At 38.6% G+C, this 24,594-nt stretch overlaps 1 protein-coding gene and 1 pseudogene across 2 annotated transcripts in view; both read right to left on the reverse strand.

Annotated features, from left to right (window-relative positions):
- Positions 1-24,594, reverse strand: part of NELL1 (neural EGFL like 1) — an 833,778-nt gene that overhangs the window by 645,468 nt on the left and 163,716 nt on the right. For both annotated transcript variants that reach the window (XM_059407011.1, XM_059407002.1), the window contains exons 6-7: positions 4,620-4,692; positions 3,912-3,994 (exon numbers count right to left, since the gene is read on the reverse strand). In XM_059407011.1, coding sequence (XP_059262994.1) covers positions 3,912-3,994; positions 4,620-4,692 — 156 coding nt within the window. The remainder of the gene's footprint in view (positions 1-3,911; positions 3,995-4,619; positions 4,693-24,594) is intronic.
- LOC132010772 (large ribosomal subunit protein uL24-like) lies at positions 18,973-19,404 on the reverse strand (annotated as a pseudogene).

Genomic DNA, 24,594 nt, shown 5'->3' on the forward strand with positions numbered 1-24,594 from the left:
GCAGTGGGGTGCACTTTTCTTTCTTTGAAATGCTATTTATTTGGCATTTGCTACATCGAAGGGGGAAAAAAGTCTTTTATTGTGTTAAACTTTTAAGCTTAACTGGAAAAATCACTATTGAGCTCCTCGCAACAATGCAAGTCTCAAAATTAAATATGTTACAAGCTGAAATGCCACTCCAAGTGCTGCTTGATTTGCATAAATAGATTTCTCAAAGATTTGAGTGTCAGTAATCAAATTCCCAGTCTCCAGCATCCCTTCTTCCTGAGCGTGCAGGCAGAATGCAATGACAGGACAGGTGGGATACAAGAGCAAGACAGGTTCCGACCCCATCACGAGGTAGCCAGCCCAGCAGTGGGTTTGTTCCCACAACCTTAGGACTACCCGAGAGAACTTCCAGAGGAAGCCAGGGACCGGTGGTCTCTTGCAGATGGCTTAGGGAATGGGACAGAAGACACCTTCCCTGTACTTCTCTACCTTGAAAAAGGTTCACTGTGCCAGGATGCCAGGATTTTTCAAAGAGGGCTCTTATGAACCTTGACCTGAAGGTACATGTAAGCTCCTCCCATGATACGTCCTGTGTTCAGCAAGGGTATAGTCATCCTGCAGCACCCTCTCTCCTGAAGAGAGAAAAGAAAGAGCAAGCCCTCCTGGGCAGAGCCCTGAGCTCATCTGGTGGTACATCTGTTTGATGTGATTATGGCTCCCAACTCCTACCCAGCTTGTGCAGTGGGCTTGCTCTCTGGTAAGATGCCATAGCCTTCCGCTAGGACACTGTGTAAGGACTTTCCATGGCTTTCCAAGACCTCCTGGCACCTAACTCTAAGACCAGGAACCCAACAGCAACTCATGGCTGTTGCCAGGCAAGGTGGACATCTCTCCCTAGTGGCTGTCCATTTTTTTCTAGGTTTAACAACAAAATGAACAACTACAGCTTAGTGAGTGCCTACTGTATACCGATCCACCAAACCAGACCTTTAAATCTCACTTGTCTGGTCTCATGGGATCTTCATAAAACCAAAATTAATTGTCACCCTTTTACATATGGAGAAACACCAACTGGGAGAAGGTCAATGAGCCTCTAAGGTCCCACCTTGATGGCTACACAGGGTAAAGGGGAGAGGTGTTAGGGAGCAGGGTCTGCCCATATTGGGAGCTCTTAAAGGAAACTCCCACATAAAGATGTGGCCTCAAAGGCCTGTAATCCTCAGTGTAAGAGTACACGTAAAGGAAATAAGGTTTACATGAAGCACAGAAAGAAGGCCTTCCTGTTCCGACTGGCACAGACAAGAGGGAACGATATTCCTTGAGAATTATTGAAGAATTCTTGGCTAAGAATTCACCTGGTTCATCCTAGGTTTGCAGTGTGATTCTGGGAAGCCTTGATGATCTGAAAACCTTTAAGGAGATCATGGAATATAAGGGGCCCTACATGGTCCTGCCAGAAACACAGCATGGGAACCTAGGACTCAACATCCAAACAGATTTCCAAGGAAAACAACAGATTATAAACAAAAGGGTGAGTTTAGGAGCCTTGTTCTTGCCCTGACTTTCGCCTCTAAAAGCTACTACAGGCTTCATGCTCAGGTTTCGCTCCCAGCAGGTTCCATCAGAACACACATTCCTCTCTTCCATTTGGCCCATTGTTCTCACAGGTCTTTCCATCCCCAAGCTGGTAGCGGCCAACCTGCCTCTCTCCATCAGTCTTTCCTTCTTTATGTCTTTTGTTCCTCTTTCTAATCCTCCCTTCTCCAACTACAGACTTTCTTGGTCATGATGCAGCTTCAGGATCTGAGCCTGCGTCCCAGCTCTGCCATCCATGGTCTTGGGAAGAGTTAACATAACATTCCTGAAACTGAGTCTTCTCATCTGGGAAGCGAGCTAATAAATCAACCCCAACTCACAGGGCTGTTGTGAGGATTAAAGTGATAGGGAATACAAAACATTTAAGCATTGTAACTAACACACAGCAAATACTCTGTAAATATTACCTCCTATGACTGACTTTCCAGCATTTTCTAAATTAGGAGTTGACAAATTTGGGCCCGTGGACCAAATCTGGCCCACCACTCACTTTCCTCTGACCTATGAGCTAAGAATGATTTTTACATTCTTTAGTGCTCATATCTCAAGTGATTATATTTAAATAAATTTATACATAATATTTTCTATTTTGCCTCTTGGCCTACAGAGCCTAAAATTAACTAGCTAATCCTTCTTAACAAGTTTACCAATGGTCCTCTTCTAGATTACTGTAGATTCCAAAATCTTCCACTGAAAATGAAGTCCTTGGTTTTCTGATTATAATTCTATTCACGGTTTGGAAGAAACAGACTTATAAATCTTCCAAAGAGCCAGAGGCGGGGTTTAGAAGGTGGATGAAACCATTTTCTGCTTGCAATTGCCCACAATTAGATATCTACTGCCTCACAAATGCCCATTTTACATAATAACATTTGGAGGACAGAGCTCAATGTGGCTCCTAGATAATGTATGGCTAGAAAGAGAAAAATGACATTCTCTGCAGAAGGAAAGAACGAGAAAGAAAGGAGCATCCTTAAAGCCGGGAACCACAATCACCTTAGACTGAGTGGCATGTTTCTCGTTCCAAAAATCTGGTAGCAAGCTATAATATAATCAACACTATTGAGATCAAGCTGCTCCCGACGAATTAAAAACATAAGCCTCTATATGCCAGAAGCCGGGAAGGCAAATAATTGGCTGCATTTCACATTTCCACTGTACTCTGAACCAAAAGGCTAATGCTTCAGCTCTCTAGTCTCGGGGTCTCCAACAAAAGTGTTCTGTCTCTCCTTTCCAGACAAAAGACAACCTGGCTCAAAACTGGTTTGAAAGAGAAACCTTATCTTCGGCAGCACAACGGATGGGTCCAAAGCATAGCCCTGCCTCCCAAACACTTAACAACCTACTAAATTTTTCCCCCCTTCATGTTGCTTGGCTCATGGCTGGGAGCAGTCATAGCCGCAGGTGGCATAGGATTAATGTATCATTTTCTCTGTTATTAAAATTTTTCCTTTCACAGATTATAATGTCTCTTTGGCCCAAACTAATTCCTTCTTCGCCCTAGGCTGGGACTCCCGTGCACGACTGATTGGTATCGTAACAATAGCATCAGACATATTTTCCATTTATCCAGTGCCTTTCAACACAAGGCTCAGGGCTTTTTGTTATAAATCTAAACCTCACATACCAAACCCTCTAACTGTCTACATTTTTGGTTCCACCCTCAGTATCTTCTGGAGTAGCCATAGTGCCTTGTTCATTACCACCTCCTTTGTGTCTGACACAGTGGCCAATAGCAGATCCTCAAAAAATGCTTGTTAACTGGATGATGGAGAGAAGGAAAAGATGTACAACTATAAAACTGAATGTGATAACAGGCAAAGTTTGCCTCCTCCACTATTTAACTCAACACCAGTCCTGAAATAAATCACATCTTAGAAATGTGATATAATGCCTTCTCGTGACAGTAATCGGTTCCTCACAATGAATATTTTGCCCCTTCTGATTATTGGCAATTATTCTTACATTCAAAACACATTAGCTTATAAGCAGCAGTGCCTCTGACCATCTATCATCTCACAGTGTTACTAGCTGAATGGCCAGTGGGCAAATTCCTTTTCCTCTCCCAGGGAATCCACAGTGATACATACAGCCTCTTTCCTCCAAACATTATTCAAGTTAACATTTTGATACAGCCAAATAGTATCAAAGAGGTAAATGGTCATGTTTTCTATAGGTAGTCCTATTTGAAGTAAGCATAAACCATTTTTATAGTAACATATTGCAGATGCCAAGGCTAAAAATGTTTCCATTATAGCATATGGCTTCAAATTCCAGATAGGACTAAGAAAGAAATGAAACATCAGGAGCAAAATTTAGATACCTACTTTAGCAGTCATCTTGGCCAAGAGCTCTTGCAAATCCATTATTCCTTGCACCAGGCTTAAGAAATCACTGCAAGTTGGACAAGCTCAACAGAGAAAATAATAAGAAATGTTGATACAGTGCTAATACAACAACGAAATTTTTACAACAATAGTTGCTTGGCTATGTTGAAGGGGTTTTGCTTTTCTGGTTAAGTATTACTTTGCAATTGGAGGGAAATCACCCAGGATTTCAGGTCTTGGTCTTCTCCTCTTATTAACAGGGAGAAAGAGAGGAACAGGAAAAAAGGACCATTAACTGAAAAGGCAATAGGACATTTTTAAATTAAAATTAAGCCCTCATTTTTATTGAGAGGTGACTGGAAAACTGTGAATCATTATGTAGAAGAGGAGAAACTAAACTCACCTCTAAGCCAAGCAATTTAAACAGATGTTTACTATTTATACTGTCATATTAAACCTCTCTTCCTGCATCAGTCCATAGAACCCAACTGCTAATGTAGTCTTTTTCTCACCTTCTGATGGTAAATCTTTAACACATAAACTTTTTAAAACTTGGAAGACACAGAAGTATATGATATAGATGATAAATTATCTCCCTGTCCCCACTACCTCAGAAGTCCACAGTTTTTGTATGCTTCGGGAGACATGCTTATTACCAGTAAGTTACATAATATTAGAAATTTATAAATGTTTCAAGTGGCTACTTACTGCGATTCAGGTTCGGACATTGAGTTATGTATCCATTTGGCATAAAGATGATTTTCCCATCTTGGATGATTCCCTTGATAACAGAAGAGAGAGGTGGTGATCAAGATTATGGTTACCAGTTCCAGTGGCCCTTGGATAGTCACATGCTATCTACAGGGCACAATGTTTTTTACAACACTGGCATCCTCACTCAAAACCCTGAGTCTCCAGTGAGCTACTCCAAACCACCCTCCTCTGGAAATCTTAAAAAGTGCATTTGTCTTAAGAAAACTATCATTAGGGGTGCCTGGGTGGCTCAGTAGGTTAAAGCCTCTGCCTTCAGCTCGAGTCATGATCTCAGGGTCTTGGGATCAAGCCCCACATCGGGCTCTCTGCTCAGCAGGGAGCCTGCTTCCCTCCCCTCTCTCTGCCTGCCTCTCTGCCTACTTGTGATCTCTGTCTGTCAAATAAATTTTAAAAATCTAAAAAAAGGAAAAAAGAAAACTATCATTAGTTACCACTGGTGGGTGTGAATGACATTGTAACAGGAAGGATCTACCAGTAAATGGTCTTCAACTACTGAACCAAAAAGACACTGATGAAACTAAAATTTCCTCAATGCCTAAGTCATCCTGGAACATTAAATCTTGCCAACTTGGGTGATTTTTTTAAGCAAGGGAGAAAAGACACTACAAATATATTAGACTAAATCTTTTTGATTCATTTAATTGAGGAAATAAAAGGAGACATGGAAAGAATTGCATACAATCTTCACTCTCTGTTAACTGAATAACATGAGTGTTTGTTGGGGAGTCCTAAAACTTGCTCAGCATCACATTGTGAGTAAAAGGGGGTCTTTTCATTCTGTAACTTAGTCTGGAAGAACAACCTGATTTAAGAAAGTAAATGAGGGTTACCTGGGTGGCTCATTGGGTTAGAGCTTCTGCCTTTGGCTCAGGTCATGATCTCAGGGTCCTGGGATAGAGCCCTGCATCTGGCTCTCTGCTCAGCAGGGACTCTGCTTCCCCCACCCCCTGCCTGCCTCTCTGCCTACTTCTCTCTGTCAAATAAATAAATAAAATCTTAAAAAAAAAAAAAAAAGTCAATGGGATCGCCATCTTGCAATGACAACATTGACTTGGATTTTGGATTTTTTTTTTTTAAGTTGAGTATCAAGATTTTGGTTTTAGGGGGTTTTTTTCTTCTTGATTTGAGAAAAGATGTATCACAGAACAGACAGAAGATGCAGAAGCCAATTCAAAATATTAAGCTTAATCTGTAAATAAAATATAGGCCTAAGATCATGCTGCAAGTCTTCCACAGGGGGTAACATTATGTGCTTGTCTTCTAAACAGAAGGTTTAGAAGATTATTTTTTTCAGAACGAAATATGAATTGGAAACATTAATAGAAATAACAGAATCATCGGACTCTTTCTCGGAATTGAATATATTTGTTAACCTCTTCCTCTTTGAGGATGATGCAGTATTTGTGATTTTAAGAGGAGACAACCTCCTCAATGGGGAGGAAACCCCTACCACTGCTTCTCAATATGAATCCAGAGTCTTTTGTGGGAAATCCCAGAGAGCAATTAATGGAGCATCAGTTAAGGCAATCAGCTTCTTCCTGACACAAAGTTGCTCAGTTTCTCAAAGCAAGATCATGCCTTTGAGTGCCCAGGACACCTTTCAAGCACATGTGAGAAACAGGACAAAAGCATGGGATTGGAAGTCAGGAGACCCGGGCTCAAGTTCTGGATCCATCTCAAGCTAAGTGAGTGAACTTGAAGCATTCAGTCAAACACCTGCTCTGAGTTTCAGTTGCTTCCTCTGGAAAAAAGTCTACATGCAAACGCTAAAGATCCTTCTAGCACTCAAGTTCTGGGTCATTCAAACCAAGATTGTCACAATTTAGATCTCTGGGCTCTCACTACCTTTCAAGTTAAACAAAAAAATAGACAAAGCTATATGCTTCCATCAAAGACGATGATACAGAATGGAGAGACACATCAGAAAACATCTGTCTGATTTGAATAGGTTGAATACGGGTGAATTCAGAGTAACCAGCTATCCCAGGTCTGCTCAGGATTTAGGGTTTCCCAGGACCTAGGACTGCCGGTGCTAAAACAGACTCATAGGCATACGGGGACAGCTGATCACCCTAGGAGATGTGGAAGCAGAGAAAGCACATGTACCAGGAAAAACCAGACCCATTCTTGTTTTTTTTTTTTTTTAAAGATTTTATTTATTCATTTGACAGACAGAGATCACAAGCAGGCAGAGAGGCAGGCAGAGAGAGAGGAAGGGAAGCAGGCTCCCCGCTGAGGAAAGAGCCTGATGCTGGGCTTGATCCCAGAACCCTGAGGTCATTACCTGAGCCAAAGGCAGAGGCTTTAACCCACTGAGCCACCCTGGCACCCCAAGCCCATTCTTATTTTTAATCAGCCATGGAAATGGCACTCAAACCTAGAGTATACTTGTCACAGTATTAATTTCCTTTCTAAAAATGAATGGAAATCCATTTGAAAAGGATATCCCTTCTGTTCACTCAGTAGCAAGGTAATTTAGTACATATTGGTTTTCCTTTTCCATTTTTAAAGGTGACTACTGATTTGGGTTACATTGTAAATTACAAACTGCGGCCCCCACACCTTCCTTCCACCTGCCCCCATCATTACTTCTGCCTTCCCACTTTTAATCTAGCCCACGCTGGGGGGTGTTCTACAGATCCTCAGGTGAAGGTTAATGACCTTGACTTGAACACAAATAGAAATAAGAGCTGACAGCTTTTCAATGCCCATTAACACCAAAACTCAAGGTACTTGGTATTTGCTCTGAGGAAAGGTCACGGAGGTCAGCCCACATACTGGCATGAATACTTGTTCTTGCCAAATAAATCAAGATGGAAATGGAATTTATTTGAACGGATTTAATTCCATGCTAGACTAAAAGAAGGACAGCCACACACTGTACAAATATTAGCTGTAACCCGAAGAAGTCTGAGCATGTGTGCGTGCATATGTGTATATACAAGTATATATGCACACACATGCATGTGTCTATATCCTAACACCTTCCCCAGAATAGGAACCAGAAGGTTTTGCATTGAATTGCCATATAAACTGTTCTGTACCTGGATCTTTGTCAAAAGCAGCATTTGTTAAGCATGTAGTTTTCTTCAGAAAAGAAAAGCGTTTATAAAATATAAACCTATACCGAAGCTCACTCTTACATCTCACAGCAAAGTCACCTGGCAATATCTACTGATGATAATGTTCCTTCTATCCCTGCAACTTCTCCCAAAGACAAAATTAGAAGAATGACACCGGTTTCTGTTTGTTCTCATTTAACTGTCACTGTATCTACACTTACCGGAAAAATGCAACTCTGGCAGGCCCTTATTACCTGGCCTCACCTGATCTCATTTTTTTAGACCCATGCTGCATTTCACACCATCAATCAGGACAGTGCTTCCCAAACTTTGAGTTTCTTAGGAATCACCTTGCATAAGCACCAAGTTTGAGTAAAATCCTCAAGTTTAACATTCAGATTCCTGGGTCATGCCTCAAATTCTGTTTCAGGAGGGTCGAGGGGGCCCAGGACACTTCTTTGTGAAAAGCTATCCTGGCCGATTCTGATGAAAAGTCAGAGTTCACTTTAAAAAAACAAAAAACAAAAAACAAAAAAACCCTGCTCTGTTGTCAATCATTTGTGGGTTTTCTTTTGGAGGAGGGGGGGGAAGCAGGAGGCTTTATTCATTAAAAGTTCCCAGTGGTGACAAAAGCATCATCCAAATGCTAATACATGAATAAAATCTCAGTGATTTGGATCTGAGTTGCAACGGACAGAATTACCAGATTACAGACACCATGAAGGCAAAATCAGATTTCCATCTCATGGTCCCCTCCAGCTTCTACTAAGGTATATTTCTCATAGCAGGCACAATAAATACTTGAAAAGCATCAAATTCCTAAAAAGTATTAATTACAGAATACTGAGCAATATCATTTTCAGAGCTGGTAGAGTCTATAAAGATCATGTAGGATATCAATTTTTAAACCAGGAATACATATTAGAATTTTAGAGGAGCTTGGGGACATCAGATGTATTTTGAAAAAGCTTCCAAGGTGATTTTGAGAAACACAATGCCAGCTACTGATCAAGAACCAGATCACCAGTCATTTGACCTACGAAAAACCTAAGGCTTTGGCAACTTGAGTAGTTTTCCTAAAGGGCACTTTAATCTTGGGCCATTAATTACAGGTCTACCAACTCCAAACCCAGGGCTAAGCTACTCCAACACGGTATAAGTGAAAAATAGATAATTTGAGAAAGTCTCATAGGAGCTAACAAGACAGTTGCTAGAACAAGGTCCTGTTGGGAAATAAGGTTCAATCTTAATTGCTTTAACAGATAATCTGATACTTAATCAACCAAACATAAATTATCTGCATTAGACGCTAACAGTTTGCTCAAAGAGTTTTTTAATGCTATCAAACAAGAGACCCTTTTAGGTAGCTTAATATTCTCCCCTGCAATCTTATTTACACTATTAATTTGCTAAACAATCCATTTTCTCAACGTTCCTGCAAAGCTAAATCTCAGCCAAGCTGAGAATCTGAATAAATTCCTAAAGAGCAAAGCCCAAATTAATAAACTTTTAGTACAGTTTATAGTTTATAGGTGGAAGGCGGGAAAAAAATGGATAGGTTTTTTTGCTTTGTTGAATCCACCAGTTGCCAGCCTCTACCTCCTGCACTCAGCTCACCAGGCACTGGGACATAAATCTGCACCAGGTAGGTTATACATCATGAGTATTTGTTTGGGGAGCTAATGCCTATTATTTCCATGTTCCAAGAACATTTCTCATTCCGTGGTAAGAAATACACAAAGATGCAATAAAGATTAGAAAAAATATACCATTAGTACCCTCTTATGTATGGAATAACTAAGACTGGGCAAAGCCTTCTAACATTCAGAGCTTTCTGATACAAATAAAAGCGGCTTTGCCACCAAACAAATGCTAATTCTTTTTTAAAGCTCTTATTTCCCTGCAGATCTCTGTTTACATTGAAGAAAATGGTTCTCTCTTTTTGTATGCTAAAACACTGAAACAAATTGCTTTGAAACAGAAAGGGGGTGGGGAGAGTTCCTGCTGGGCATGTAAATACGGGATGAAGATGTGTTCTGTTTATGAGCTTTGGCAACAGGCTAACAAAAAGTAAGACTTGAGAAACTCACAAGGAGGATTTTCAAAAATGCAACCAATTATGTATTTCTGCCCTGAAGACAGTTAATAAAATATTCCAGCTTGCATAAAAGCCAAGAAAGACACTTGTCGACTTCCATTACGATCCATATAAACTGTCAGCTCATTAGCATATCATTAGCTGTCCTGCTGTTTCCAAAATCTTAATGCACAGAAATATTAATCTCCCAATGTATAAGATTCCCCAGCTCTGCGAATGTGACTTTTGCATGAAAGGAAAAATAAGAATTGGTGATAGAATTAGGAATTCCATATAGCTTCTTTCTCTATGTGCCTATAAACATATGCTTACCATCTGGGGAATTATGGGAACCAGCTGAGGTAAAAACAACAGCTGTGGCATTAAAAAAAAAAAAAATTGTAATCAATTTCACTTCCCAGTGACAGCTCAGCTGTTAAGGAGACAGTGATGCCCAGGTAAGGGAAAGGTTTCAGACCAAATTCACTGGACAGAGAGAGACAGAGACAGACACAAAGAACCTGTCTTGGCCTCAGGGAATGGCTTTGGAATGGAAGTTATATAAGAAAACAAACCACTCAAGTTAACTCACTGTGATTCACCTCAACTTGTTCTTTCTTTACCCTCTGAAAAATCACAGCATAATCTGCTTGGAATCTCCCAAAGGGAAACCCAGTGGTAGTCAACATCTCAATAATGAAAATCTGTGACAATCAGAACATTCAGATAAGCCTGTCACTACTGGGCAGCTATTTTCTCAGACAGCTGTGAACTGGAGGGGAAGAGGTCCCCACTTTCTGTGCTGGGTCTGTTAGGGGCTCACACGCCAGACACCAAGCTTAATTCCCTCCCTCACTCTTTAACCAGGAGCGCTTTTATTGCTCTAGCCAGAAAGATCCATCAGGGCCCAGAAATTAGGTTTGACAAGTGAGCCAGCTTTTGCTTTTACTTTGCCTATGAAGTAACATATTAATATTTAAAATAAAAAATGTTGCTATTTTAACCTGAAAACACACCATAAGCATATTTAGTCCTGGAGGGAGAAAGCAGGTGTGGTTCTTGGATCCAGGAGGCAGCTTCTACAAGATAAATACCAAGAGCCTGAAGATCAGCCAAATTTCACTCAAGAGGTGCTTGCCTGTTTTACAGGCTGAGTTTAATAGCACTGGGTGGATCCAGATAATTTCCAGAAATGGACAATGACGTATTTCCCCTACCTGCACCATGTCACCAAAGGATGGCCAGAAACCCGCCAGATGACATACAAAATTCTAAGAGGGAGAGGAGTTTTGGAAGGTTTCTTCCAAAAAACCATTTCTTGAGGCTCCTCTTATTGGGCAACAAGGCAAATCACGTTGTTCCCCCACAGAAGCGGTGTGCACCTGCCAACCCCCTTCTGAGGCTTCTTCCTGGTGCCACCTGTTCCTTTGGGGGGAGCTCCAGGAAAAGACATGTCTCCAGGAAAAGCTATGTCTCCTCTGTAGGACACTGTGAAGTCACATGTGTCCACCATATACAGTGACTAGTACATGAAAAGTAAGCCCCTAAAAAACATGTGTGGCGGGGCACCTGGGTGGCTCAGTGGGTTAAGCCTCTGCCTTGGGCTCAGGTCATGATCTCAGGGTCCTGGGATCGAGCCCCGCATTGGGCTCTCTGCTCAGCAGGGAGCCTGCTTCTTTCTCTCTTTCTCTGCCTGCCTGCCTGCTTGTGATCTCTCTCTTTCTCTGTCAAATGAATAAATAAAATCTTTAAAAAAAAAAAAAAAAAAGTACGATGAATAAGCACAGACTCTGAAAAAAAAATAAAAAAGTGCTAAGTTTAAATCCCATTTCTATCACTTACAAACTATGTGAGACAGACAAGGTGCTCAACCCCCACGTCCCAGTGCCTCATTTACACAACAGAGATAATAGCTACCTCATTAGTATGCGCTGCGGGTGAAACTTTATTAACTGAGATAATATACGTAGGGCCACACAAGATCTAGAACACAGGAATCAGTCAATAATTGTCAGTACTTTTCTACCACCTACAACCCACCTCTGCAGCGAAATGATTGTCCAGGTCTATGAACACTCCTGTGTTTTCTGCCTCTACTGGGTACCTGGACTCTTAAGGACAAGGTGCCTGACACCTACAAGAATCACATGATCAGCAAGATGGACTGAGTAATAGGACTAATCGCTCTCTCCGCTTTTTATCACGCACCACCAACTGAAACAGAAGTCCATCAAAGGCAGGAAAAGTGCCAATCACTTCTACAACAAAGTGTTAAGCATACGGGGAGCGTTCAATAATACATTACATAACCAAGAAAGGGACAAGACACATGTCGCAAACCACTAGGCATCAAGAGCTTTTAATATATACTCTTATATAATTTGCAATACCTTTGTGAGAGAGCTTTACCATTCCACTAATAAAATGACATATGTGTCGCTGATATGTTCCATCTAAGAGTATACGGTCTGCCAACCACATACCTGGTACTATTCTAAGTAATTGCTGAACAACACACTCATTTCTAAATCTGGTACATCATATAGTCTGCAGAGGGTCCTCAATGATAAACACCACATGCAAATTCTACTCAGGGCCAACTACATAATTTGCCAAGTATCTTATTCAAAAATTATTGAAATGTTGAAGATAGCAACAGCAGAGAATAAAGGTGATCACAGGACCTTCTAAGTCCAGCGCCCTGTGGCACAGCACAGATCAGTGGACATAAAGCCAGCCTGGCCCGTCCTGGAGATCACACCAAGTGATCACGGAAATGGAGGCGCCGTAGCGGGAAAGTGCATGGTAAAATGATTTCAAATGCATTTCCCTCCCTGTATCCATATTTTTCCTTCAGCAGCTCAGACTGGTTAATTTCAACAGTCTGTTCTTCAAGTTCAAGGATTTTTTCCTCAGCCTGTTCAAATCTGCTTTCTTCTAGTGAATTTTTCATTTCAGTTGTACTTCTCAGCTGCAGACTATCTGTTTGGTTCCTTTGCGTTAGTTCCTGTCCCTTCATGGATATGCTCATTTAACTCATACCTAAAGTTCCTAACTTCTTAGTTTCTTCATCCGCGTTTTCCTTTAGTTCTTTGAGCACATTTAGTATAGTCGTTTTGAATTCTTATCTAGTAAGTTCAGTGTCTGGGCTTCCTCAGGGATGATTTCTGTCTGCTGATTTTATTCCTGTGAATAGCCATACCTTGCTATTTATTTGCCTAGTGACTTTATTTGAACACTGGCTATTCAAATATTGTAGTGACTTGAGATCTAGAGATAGAATTCTCTCCCTTCCCCAGGGTTTCCTGGGGCTTTTTTAGTCTTTCTTTATTGTTGAATGCTATAGTGGTGCATTTGTTCAATGACTTTCCAGATTACTTTTACAGAGACTATATTCCTTGTCATATCTGGTCACTCAATCTGTCCCTGACCTTGAGTTTAGGTTTCAGATAGATTTCCTCGAATGCCGGGGCAGGCTGGAAGCGGGGTCCAAAGGTGAAGACCGGGAATGCCGAAAGAATCTCTCCCTTCAGCATTTCATCCTTGCTTAGGGGTCTATGATATGTCGCTCTTTTGCCCCAGGTAACTGGGAAGTATTTGTTATGTTTGCAACATTTTCAGGTAACACCTGCCATTTTTCTGACCTAGGAGAGTTGTGAGTTAGACGACTGTCTTGTATCAATCCTTCAGGTAGTCCGGACAGAACAGACATACCAAATAATTTGCAGATAAGGCTTGCTCTGCTCCCTCCAGAAACAGGGACCACTGTCCCACAGAGAACTAGGACTGATATCAGCAAGACACCCACCGAACAAAGACCAAAAACTTTCCTATTACTTTATGTTGCTTTCTTGATTGAGAATTCAATTCATTGCTATAAACCTTTGACTATTGTCCTAAATTTTGACAAAGGTTGGTTCTGACAATTCCTGCTTGTTTTTTGTTCTTTCTGTGGAGGGACAGAAGCTTGGAGCTAGCTGCCTACTGTGCCATTTTGCTGGCATCCAGCTACCTATCTTAACAAGGCCTTCCAGAGACTAAATACACTGTTAAATTGGAGAGCCACTAATCTAAGAAGTCACTAAGACAGAAAGTAATTATCAACCATACATTACTTTTCATGGCTCTGTCTAGAGACCAAGTTAAAACTCTAATCTAGACCATCAACACATGTCACTAGGTCAGCACACTCATAATTGAGACTTTAAACAATCAAATTCACTAAGAAAGTCCTGTAAAAATATATAAATTATTGGGTTTTACAGTTCACACTCAATGAGTAGTCAAGGTAGACACAGGAACTTGAATTTTTAAATCTTCCAGTGTGATTTTGATTATCTTTCTGGGGTTGGAAATCAGGGCTACCCTTCATTAGAGACCCAAGGCCCCCCAGGAAAAGCACAGCTTCACTCAGAAGTAACTAGTTACAAAACAAAGAGCATCAAATGTGAGTCAGTTTGGATCTAAAACATCTGGACAAATTTGTGGATTCTTAGAAGGAAAAAAAGGGAACACTGAAAAACCATGTGTGTGTGTGTGTATATATATATATATATATACACACACATATATATACACACATATATACATATATGAATTACCACCCTGAAAATTACATGATTGAGTACTTATAACAAAAGGATTGAAAGCCAAATTAAGCAAACACCTATAAATATACCACCCAGCTTCAGAACTCAAATATCACTATAGTTAAGACTTCTGAGTGTTCATCCCTAATTTCCATTCCTTCCTCTCAGAAATAAACACTTGTGAATTTGTACTTAGCCCCATGTATTTTTTTTACATATGTGAATGTATAAATAAGCAATATATCGAACAATTCTATATTCTTTTTTTAAAGATTTATTTTAGAAAGAGAGAGTGCACAAGTAGAGGGAGGGGCAGAGGAAGAGAGGAGGAAGCAGACTCCCCACTACGTGGAGAGCCTGACACAGGGCTTGATCTCTGGACCCCAAGATCATGACCTAAGCAGAAACCAAGAGTCAGACACTTAACTGACTGAGCCACCCAGGCAACCCTTGAAATGTTCTGCTTTTTAAAATTATTTCCTACCTTAGTTTTCTCCTGCAAATTTATTCAATTTCAACTTTAGTATTTATGATTCTACTACAATTTAAACATCATCCTATTGGGAGGCAACCTCCCCGCTACGTTTTTGAAATTAGAAGTTCCTGGGATGATGACTGTCCATCATATCTTCCTGGGTATATGATTACATTTTCTTCAGTGTGTATAAAGGTTGCAGTCCTGTGTCATGAGATATACACACCTTAAATTTTATACAAAAACTCCTAATTTCCCCTTTTAGTGGCTCGATTAACCTCCCCCATACTTAGCATCATCAGACTTTTCTTTTTCACTTTTGCCAGGCTAGTGGGTAAGAAATGTTTTCTGTATTGGTTTTAATTTGTAATGGTTTTAATTGGCATTTCCAAAATAACAACTGAAATTGAATTCCTTTTAATAAATTCATCAGCTACTCAACTTTGGAAAATGGCCTCTTTATATCTTTTGCTTGATTTCTTATTCAGTTATAAGCTTCTGACTGATTTTGGCACTTCTTTAATGGATATTATTATTATTTGCTAATTGATCTGGTTGCCAAGATTTTTGATAAACATATTAAATGTGTTTGTATATTTTTAACAGCTTTATTGTTACAGTTGCTTGAATTCTTTTCTACTTTGAGATTATTATAAACATAGGGCTCCCAAGTTGTCTTCTGAAACTCATGAAGTTCACACTTAGGTATTTAACTCAGTTGTAATCCCGACTGACTTTTGTATATTGTTTCCAAATATCTTAAAGCTTTTCCTGACACTATACACAAAAATCAGTTACATCCATTAGTATATCTGTGAAATACTCAAATTAACAACTTTTCTAACCATTTATTGAGGAATACATCTTTTCCTCATAGATCAGGAATGCCATTTCAGATCTGTACTATGTTTCCAAGTTATTACAGGTTGAGTCTCCTCCTGGCCTCTACATGCAATTATCTTGGTTCAGGTGCCAATCCTTGCATAGAGATCAAACTGTTGAGTGCTATATGCTTAAATAGTAGGACTTCGCATCTGAAAGAAAAAGTCACCGCTTTTACATCTTCGGAAATATTATTCTTGGTCTTTTTTCTTCCATCTGAATCTTAAAATCAGCTTGCCAATTTCATCAGAAAATAAAATCCTGTTGGAAATTATTACAAGGTCATTCAATCTAGAAATCAATTTGGGAAGAAGTGACATTTTTAAGACTTCCTCTCCAAGAACAGAGTATACCTGCCCTCATTTAGGTTTTCTCTAATGATTTTTAATAAAGTTTTTCACTTGTTCTGTAATTGTTACACATCTGTCTTGATTTGTTCTTAAGTGCTAAATTTTTTTATATTATAAATTAAATAATCTGCTTAATTATATATTTGTTGCTCCTTTTTTCAGCAATGCTACTGATTTTGTCAGTTTAATTTTTATATCCAGCACTCTTCCTGAATAATCTTAGTAATTCTAATAATCTCTGAATCCTATTTTCGATGTAGATATTTATGTAATTTGTAAAGAACTGTATATTTTTGTTAAAGATTTTATTTATTTGACAAAGAGAGACAGCGACAAAGGGAATACAAGCAGGGGGAGTGGGAGAGGGAGAAGCAGGCTTCCTGCTAAGCAGAGAGCCCAATGCGGGGCTCAATCCCAGGACCCTGAGATCATGACCTAAGCCAAAGGCAGAGGCTTAACCCACTGAGCCACCCAGGTGCCCCAAGAACTATATTTTTTATATTCCTTTAGGTTTTATTTCTTAGGGGTTTTATGTGGGTGGTTTGGTTTTTTTGTTTTATATGTTTTTCCAGAAAGACTTACAGTGCCATGTTGAAAATACGTTATGGCAGGGGCACCTGGGTGGCTCAGTGGGTTAAGCCTTTGCCTTCCACTCAAGTCATGATCTCAAGGTCCTAGGATGGAGTCCTGCAATGGGCTCTCTGCTCAGCAGGTGGCCTGCTCCCCCCCAACCACCCCACTTGCCTCTCTATTTGTGATCTCCCACCCTGTCAAAATAAATAAAATCCTTAAAAAAGAAAAAAGAAAATGAGTTATGGTAATAAGAGTTTCCTGTCAGATTCCAGATTTTAACAGGAATTTTCTTAATATTTAAGCCATAAATGATCTTTTGTGGGTTTATGCACGCTTTCAATTTAACTAAGTTTCCTTCTTTTCGTATTTTGCTAAGAATTTATCATGAGGCAGTACAGAATTTATCTAGTGTTTTTGTGCCTTTGAGATAACCATAGATTTTTCTGTTTAATGTGCAATTTATTAGTTTTTAATAAAAAATAGATTTGCATTGTTGAAATATACAGCTTAGTTTCTCTCACATATGCAGATACATACAGCTAGATTTGAATGGTCCCCCACACTTTTTTTTTCCCTTAGAATTTTTAATCTAATCTGTGTTCAAAGGTACATGGGCTTATACAGTTCTTTTCTTATAAAATCCATGTCCAGTTTGGAAATCAAGGTATTAGATAGCATCCTCATTCATTCTCCTCTCCATAAGAATTTACATAAGATTAGAACCATTTCCTTGGATGCTACAGAGGTCCCCTGTAGAAATGCATGGACTCAGTACTTATTTGACAGAGAAACGTGGTAAACTGCGAAAAATGGTCACAATCCTTTGCTCTTTGCTGGATTGCTGTCCTGTGCAATGAGAATTTGTAATATTTTCACCTCAAAAAGATGGAAAATGATTCTCATACTTTTGAATCTGGCTTTCTAACTTGCATTGGTCAATATAATGTAGCAAAGTAACAACAAACATGTAAGTTACAAGCCTCAACTTCAAAAGACTACACACTTCTGCTCCAGTTCTGGAAACCCTGATTAGCTACCATATAAATAAGCTTGGACTAGACTGCCAGAAAATAGAGCACATGACACAGAGATGAGCCATCCCTGCAAAGTCCATTCCAGTACAGCCAGTCCCCAGAAAACCAGCAGCTGACCAAAAATACATAAGCGAACCCACTCAGAATAGAACAATTCAGCTCAGCCCAGGCCAAAGTGCCAAAGAACAGTATTGTCAGCTGTTTCAAACTAGTAAGCTTTGAGTCCCTTGGCTATGCACCGAAAGCTCATTGATGGAGATTTTGTGTCATATACCCTTTAGAACACCTTATTGATTCTAAGATCATTTTTCATTTCTGAAGTCCATTTTGATAATCCATGTTTTTAGAAATCGCCTGTTTTTCTCTAATTTTCCATTACAAAAAAAAAAAAAAAAACTAGTCCTTTAAGTGTTCACAGTATTTTTTAATGTTTTCTCCTTTTTCTTCCTCAAACTTTGATTTGTCTTTTCAAATGACCAAATTGTGTTTTTCTTCATCTTGTCTATCGTATCTACTGCTCATTATTCTCATTTCTGTTCTTATATGTTAATTTTCTCATGATCTGCTGACATCTTAAGTTGGATATTTCACTCAATTAATTTCTCCCTTTTCTGCCTTTGTAGGATATAACTATTTCAAATAGCTTCCGTTCGAGGGCATCCCTTTTTACTCTCTCTTAGGTGTTTTGAGAAAGGAAAAAAGTTGCAAATTTTAACATAGTCAATATATCAACCTTTTTCTTAGTTATTACTTTTACATCTCATTTAAGAAATACTTTTCCTATATCAAGGTCATAAAGTTATTTTCCTATGCTATCTTTTTCGGCTTTACTAGTATACCTTTCAGATTTATATCTATAATCCCCTGGAATTGATTTGGCATGTACTGTGCAATAGAGGTCAAGATTAGCTATTTCCCCAGCGGGATATTCAGTTGACCTAGTACCCTGTAAAGACCATCCTTTCCAGAATATTTTGTAATGCTGTAATGTATATTTTCAGATTATATAATAGGTGTGTGCATCATTTAAATAGTAATATTTTTAAAGACTTACATTAAAAAAAGATGGTAATATTATGTGGTAAATGTGGGGGCCTTGAAGTGTGATAATGCCAGAGCATTCTACAGCTTCCTTTTGTTTACTCCAGCCGGTTACATTTTTTTTTTTTAACCACTTCACTATCGACCTTTAGGAATCCTTTCTCATCTTCACAGTTTTTACTGGAAGTCCTATAGAAGATTCCTTTATTCCTGTACCTCCTCAATTCCTTCTACCTTTTATTTGCCCTTTTCCTTCCCTACTTGCTGAGATTTGGCTTTACATTCAAGAACCTTTTTACTGTCTGTCCAGCTTCAGTCTAGTGATAAGCACCTTGCTAGAGGGAATGCCCACGTGGACAGGTGTGCCCTCCACCTCTTCTCGCTGCACTCATTCAGTGCAGATGGCGTATTTCCTCCTGTAGACGTGGATGACTTTGCCGGTCGGCTGACCTTTGAAGTGTCCTCACACAATCTGTCCTTCATGCTCCTTTCAGATGGGCACAGATTGCACATCGTACTTTTGTCTCAACTTTTTAGGAGGGAAGACCTAATCTTCCTGCAAATGTGGGTAGGTGCACTGAAATGCCTTTCACGGTTATCACTGAAGTCAGAAGTCATAAAGGGAATGAACATCATGTTTGCCACAGAGTTTCAGCAGTGGCCCCCAAAGCAAAGACAGCATCTTTAATTGTCTCAATATAAACAATATACATCAGGACTTGAGTTGTATAAATCCAATACAGTACTCGTACTTTTAACCACTAAGTGTAAATCACTTGACAGTAAATATTGTGAAATGGAATTGTATCTAACTTCGTTCTCTTCTTGCCTTATTTTAGGTTGATAGAACTTTTAAAAAAAATCTCAAATACTTAAACCTGGAAGTAATATTTCTATTATTTTGATGTTACTTTAGATTTTTAACATGTGAATTAGTCTACAGTTAGCCAATTTCTCTATTCATTTTTGGAATACAAGGCCTCAGAGTACTTGAAATCAGATAATCCCATCATCATTTTGTTTAATATTTTTAATTTTTTCCAAAATTGGTCATTATTTAATCAAGCAATGATTAAGGTTTATGTATACCCTCCATTTGTTCACCAATTCCCCTTGTATTTTTTACGTCCTCCTTCTGTGAAGTTTCCTTAATGAGGATCTATTAGTCATAAATTTGAGAGTTTGTCTATAAATTCTCATTTCATGTTCATTCTCAAATTATAATTAGGCTGGGTATATGCTACTACATTTGGGAGTTATTTTCCCTGAAAACTATGAAAACATTTTTTTATTATTATCGTTTGGCTTCTGCTTTTACTAATTAAAAGCCAGCTGTTCAATCTATGTTATTCTTTTGTGGAAAATTTACCTTTTAAGGGTTACTGTTAACATCTTCTCTGGGTCTTTGGGATACTATTCCAGGATTATCTCTAAGTGTACCTATTTATCTTACTTGAGTAATAGAGTAAAATGGTCCAAAATCCTTCCCCTCCTTGTAGACATATCCTTGCAATGTGAAACAGCAGAAATGTCCTTTAAGAGACGGAGTCTCTTTCTCCCTTGACCATGAGTTTGGTTTTTGGTTATGACTTGCTTTGGACAGTAACATATTAGCAAACCTGGTAAGGAATGCTGAACCTTGAAAAGCACTAATATGCTAGAGCTTGCTCTCTTCTTACACTTGGAATCTTATGACTGCCATGTGAATAAGCTTCTAGGTCACTAGAGAATGAGAGACCATATGGAGGAGAACTAAGTTACACTAGTCAACAGCCAGCCTATTACCAGGGATGTGAAGAGGCCACCTTAAATCATCCTGCCTCCTGCTGATCTGCTAAATGACCACCGACCACACCAGAGCCCAGCAGTCAACAGCAGAGCCAGGCCAGACCAGAAAAGTCATCTAATCAACATGAAGAATTGTGACCTAAATAAAAAACTCAGAAGCTTAAAAAATAGTTAAGTTTTTTGAGAAACAGCAAGAGCTAATACACACTTTGACTACATTATGACAAAAGTGAGAATTGGTATCTTTTATCAATTTTAGAAAATTCTTAGCCATCATACTTCTAATAGTACCTCTACTCTCTTCTATAACCTTCTGGAGTTTTCAAGTATATATGTATGAACATACACACCCTAAAAACATCTAGAATACCTTTTTTGTATTTGTGCTACTTCTCTACAAGCTCTTTCCTATCTCCCTCTCTGTCTTCATACTATAATTAGGGTGATTATTTTGATAATATTTTCTGTTCTACAAGTGCTCTTCCCACCTGTATCTAATCTATTGTTTAGCAGGTTCACTGAGGTTTTTTTCTTCCATGTCAATTATTGTTTTTCTTATTTCTGGAAGTTCTTTTTGGTTTTCCCTCATCATTTATATTCTCTAGTCCTCTCACATTTGTTACTTCATTTCTTTAAACATTTTAAAACATCAGACTTTTCAAAATCCTTTATCTTGGAATTCCAATTTCTGCAGCCCTTCATTATTGCTAATTCATTATTGCTCCTTCAAACTCCAACTCATAATGGATTAAAAATCCTACTTGTATGAACTTAATCTATGGGAATCCTGTTAGGTTTGCATAGAAGAAAACTTTCCCCAAAGGTTATTTTCTTCCTCCAGAATCCCAAGGTTCCCAACCAAGGTTCACTTTAAGATAGCTTCTTGAGCTTCATGGCCAAAATAAACCCAAATTTCAAAGCTACATGATCTCAGGACTATGGTTTCAAATTCCTCCCAGAAAATTATTTTTTCCTCTATGAAACTGAGGTGGAGAATGACTAGCTACTGGATTGCTTCCCATGGCTAAGTAGTAGACTATTCAGCCTATCATTTTGCTGGAGTTGTAATCTTCTAGGATGTAGCTTTGTTTTTAGAAGTTTCTAGCCCATCTTCCAATGTTACATGAGCTCTAAGATACTGTTTCCATCCCACACAGACTATTGAAATTTAAGGTTCTCACTGGGATTTCCAAGCATTGTTGTGATATTGCAAAATAGTACAGCCAACCCAGAAAATATTCTGGAATTTTATAATAAAGTTAGACGTACACTTCACATACAGTCCAGCAATCCCACTTGTACATACCCAAAAGAAAACTTGTGTTCAGACAAAAACCTGTACACAAGTATTTTTAGTGGCTGCCCAAATCTCAAAGCAACCTAAAAGTCCATGAATCGAGGGATGGATAAACAAACTGTAGTACCTCCATACTACAGAATTAGAGTACATCAAAAGAATGAATTGCACATGGGTGCATCTCAACATACATATACACATGATACAGAACATTCCGGGAAAGGCAAAACTATAGGGCCAGACAACAGATCAGTAGTTCATTGCATACAGAGGATGAGATGAATCAAAAGCATCACAACAGGGGAATTTTTGGAAGTTATGAAATGGTCCTTTATCTTCAGTATGATGGTGTTCACATGACTATCAGTTTTCCAAAACTCAAAATTGTACATTTAGAGGAATGAATTTTGTTCTATGTAAGTTATGCATTGATGTTTAAAGGAAAAGAAAAGACCAGAACCAAATGGCTTCATCAGTGAATTCTACTCAATGTTTAAGTAAGATTTAACAACTACCCTTCTCAAACTCTTCCCCCAAAATAAGAAAGTCTTCCCAAAATCCCCACGTAATTTAAGGAGAAAATCATTACCCTGATACCAAAATCAGGTAATACTACAAGAAAACAACAGGCCAATAACCCTAATGAATATAAATGTAAAAATTAAAATGTTAGCAAGCTGAATTCAAGGATGCATTGGATCATACATTATGATCAAGCAAGATTTTTCCCTGGAATACAAAAATGGTTCAATGTATGGTTCAATGGATAAATGTGACACAACCCAAAAGAATGGAAGGTAGAAACCATACAATCATCTCACAGGTGCAAAAGAAGCATTTGACAAAATGCATTTTCTTTTATAATAAAAAGACTCAAAAAATTGGGCAAAGGAACATACTTCAACATGATAAAAGCCATGTGTGACAAGCCTACAGCTAACATCATACTCAATAGTGGAAGGTTAAAAGCTTTACCTCTAAGATGAAAAGGTAAAGGGGCCCACTCTCACCACTCCTATTCAACACAGTAATAGAAGTCCTCATCAGAGCAATCAGACAAGGAACAAAAGGCATCCACATCATAAATGATTAAGTAAATTGTCTTTGTTTGCAGGTTATAAGACTTCACATATAGAAAATCCTAACCAGGGGTGCCTGACTGGCTCAGTGGGTTAAAGCCTCTGCCTTCGGCTCAACTCATGATCCCACGGTCCTGGGATAAAGCCCCATATCAGCTCTCTGCTCAGTGGGAAGCCTGCTTCCCTTCCTCTCTCTCTGCCTGCCTCTCTGCCTACTTGTGATCTCTGTCAAATAAATAAATAAAATCTTTTAAAAAAAGAAAGAAAGAAAGAAAATCCTAACCATTCCACCAAAAAAACTTTTAAAAATAAAGTCAGTAAAGCAGGATACTAAGTCAACATATAAAAGTCAGTTGCATTTCTATTAACAGTGAAATATCAGGGAAAAACATCCCATTTATAATAACATGAAAAACAGTAAAATACTTAGGGATTTGACTAAGGATGAGAAAAATCTGTACAATGAAAACCAAAAAGCTTTGATAAAAATTAATGTAGACACAAACAAATGTAAACATATACCATATTCATGGATTAGAAGAATATTGTTAAAATGCGCACACTACCAAAAGCCATTTGTAGATTCAGTGCAATCCCTATCAAACTTTAAATGGTATTTTTCAAACAAATAAAGAACAAAAACACTAAAATCCGTATGGAGCCAGGAAGATTCTTAATAGCCAAAGTAATGCTAAGAGAAGAACAAACCTGAAAGCATCACATTTCCAGATTTCAAACTATGTTAGAACTTTTAATGATGCAGAGGTTAGAACACCAAACTTCATGCAGTCAAAAATGCACATGTAAGTTCAGATACCCCAAAACTTAACTACTAATAACCTACTCTTGACTGTAATTCCTAAGCAGTAGCATAAACAGTCAATTAATACATATTTTGTAAGCTATATGTATTATATACTGTATCCTTACACTAAAGCTAGAGAGAAAATGTTAAGAAAATCCAAAGAGAAAATATTTACAGTACTGTACTACACTTACCAAAAAAAATTCATACATAAGTGGGCCCATGCCATTCAAACCCCTTTAGTTCAAGAGCCAACTGTATACTACAAAACTACAATAATCAAAGCAGTCTGGTGGGGCAGAGGAGGCAGGGGGAAACAGACACAGATACCAAAAGAACAAGATTGAGAGCCCAAAAATGAACTCCTGCACATGCAACTACTATCTGACAAAGGAATCAAGAATATTCAATAAGGATCGTCTCTTCAACAAATGTTGGGAAAACTAGATAACCACACTAAGAAGTTGGATTCCTGTATCATCACTCATAAAAATTTGAAATGGATTAAGGACTTAAACAGCAAACCTGAAACCATAAAACTTCTAGAAGAAAATGGGGGGAAAAGCTTCTTGGCATTGGTTTTGGCAATCATTTTTCAGATAGGACCCCAAAAGCATAAGCAATAAAATTAAAATTATTTAGTAAATCCACAAATTAAAAAGCTTCTACACATCAAAAAAAAAATAATTGACCAAATGAAAAATCACCCCATGGAAAGGGAATAACCACTTGCAAATCAGCAATCTGGTAAGAGGTTAATAACCAAAATATATTTTAAAATTCCCACAACTCAAGAGCAAAAAAGTGGATTAAAAAATGGGCAGAGGAACTCAACAGTCATTTTTCCACAGACATGC

The sequence above is a fragment of the Mustela nigripes genome, chromosome 1 (genome assembly GCF_022355385.1).
Source record: "Mustela nigripes isolate SB6536 chromosome 1, MUSNIG.SB6536, whole genome shotgun sequence".
NCBI lineage: Eukaryota > Metazoa > Chordata > Mammalia > Carnivora > Mustelidae > Mustela > Mustela nigripes.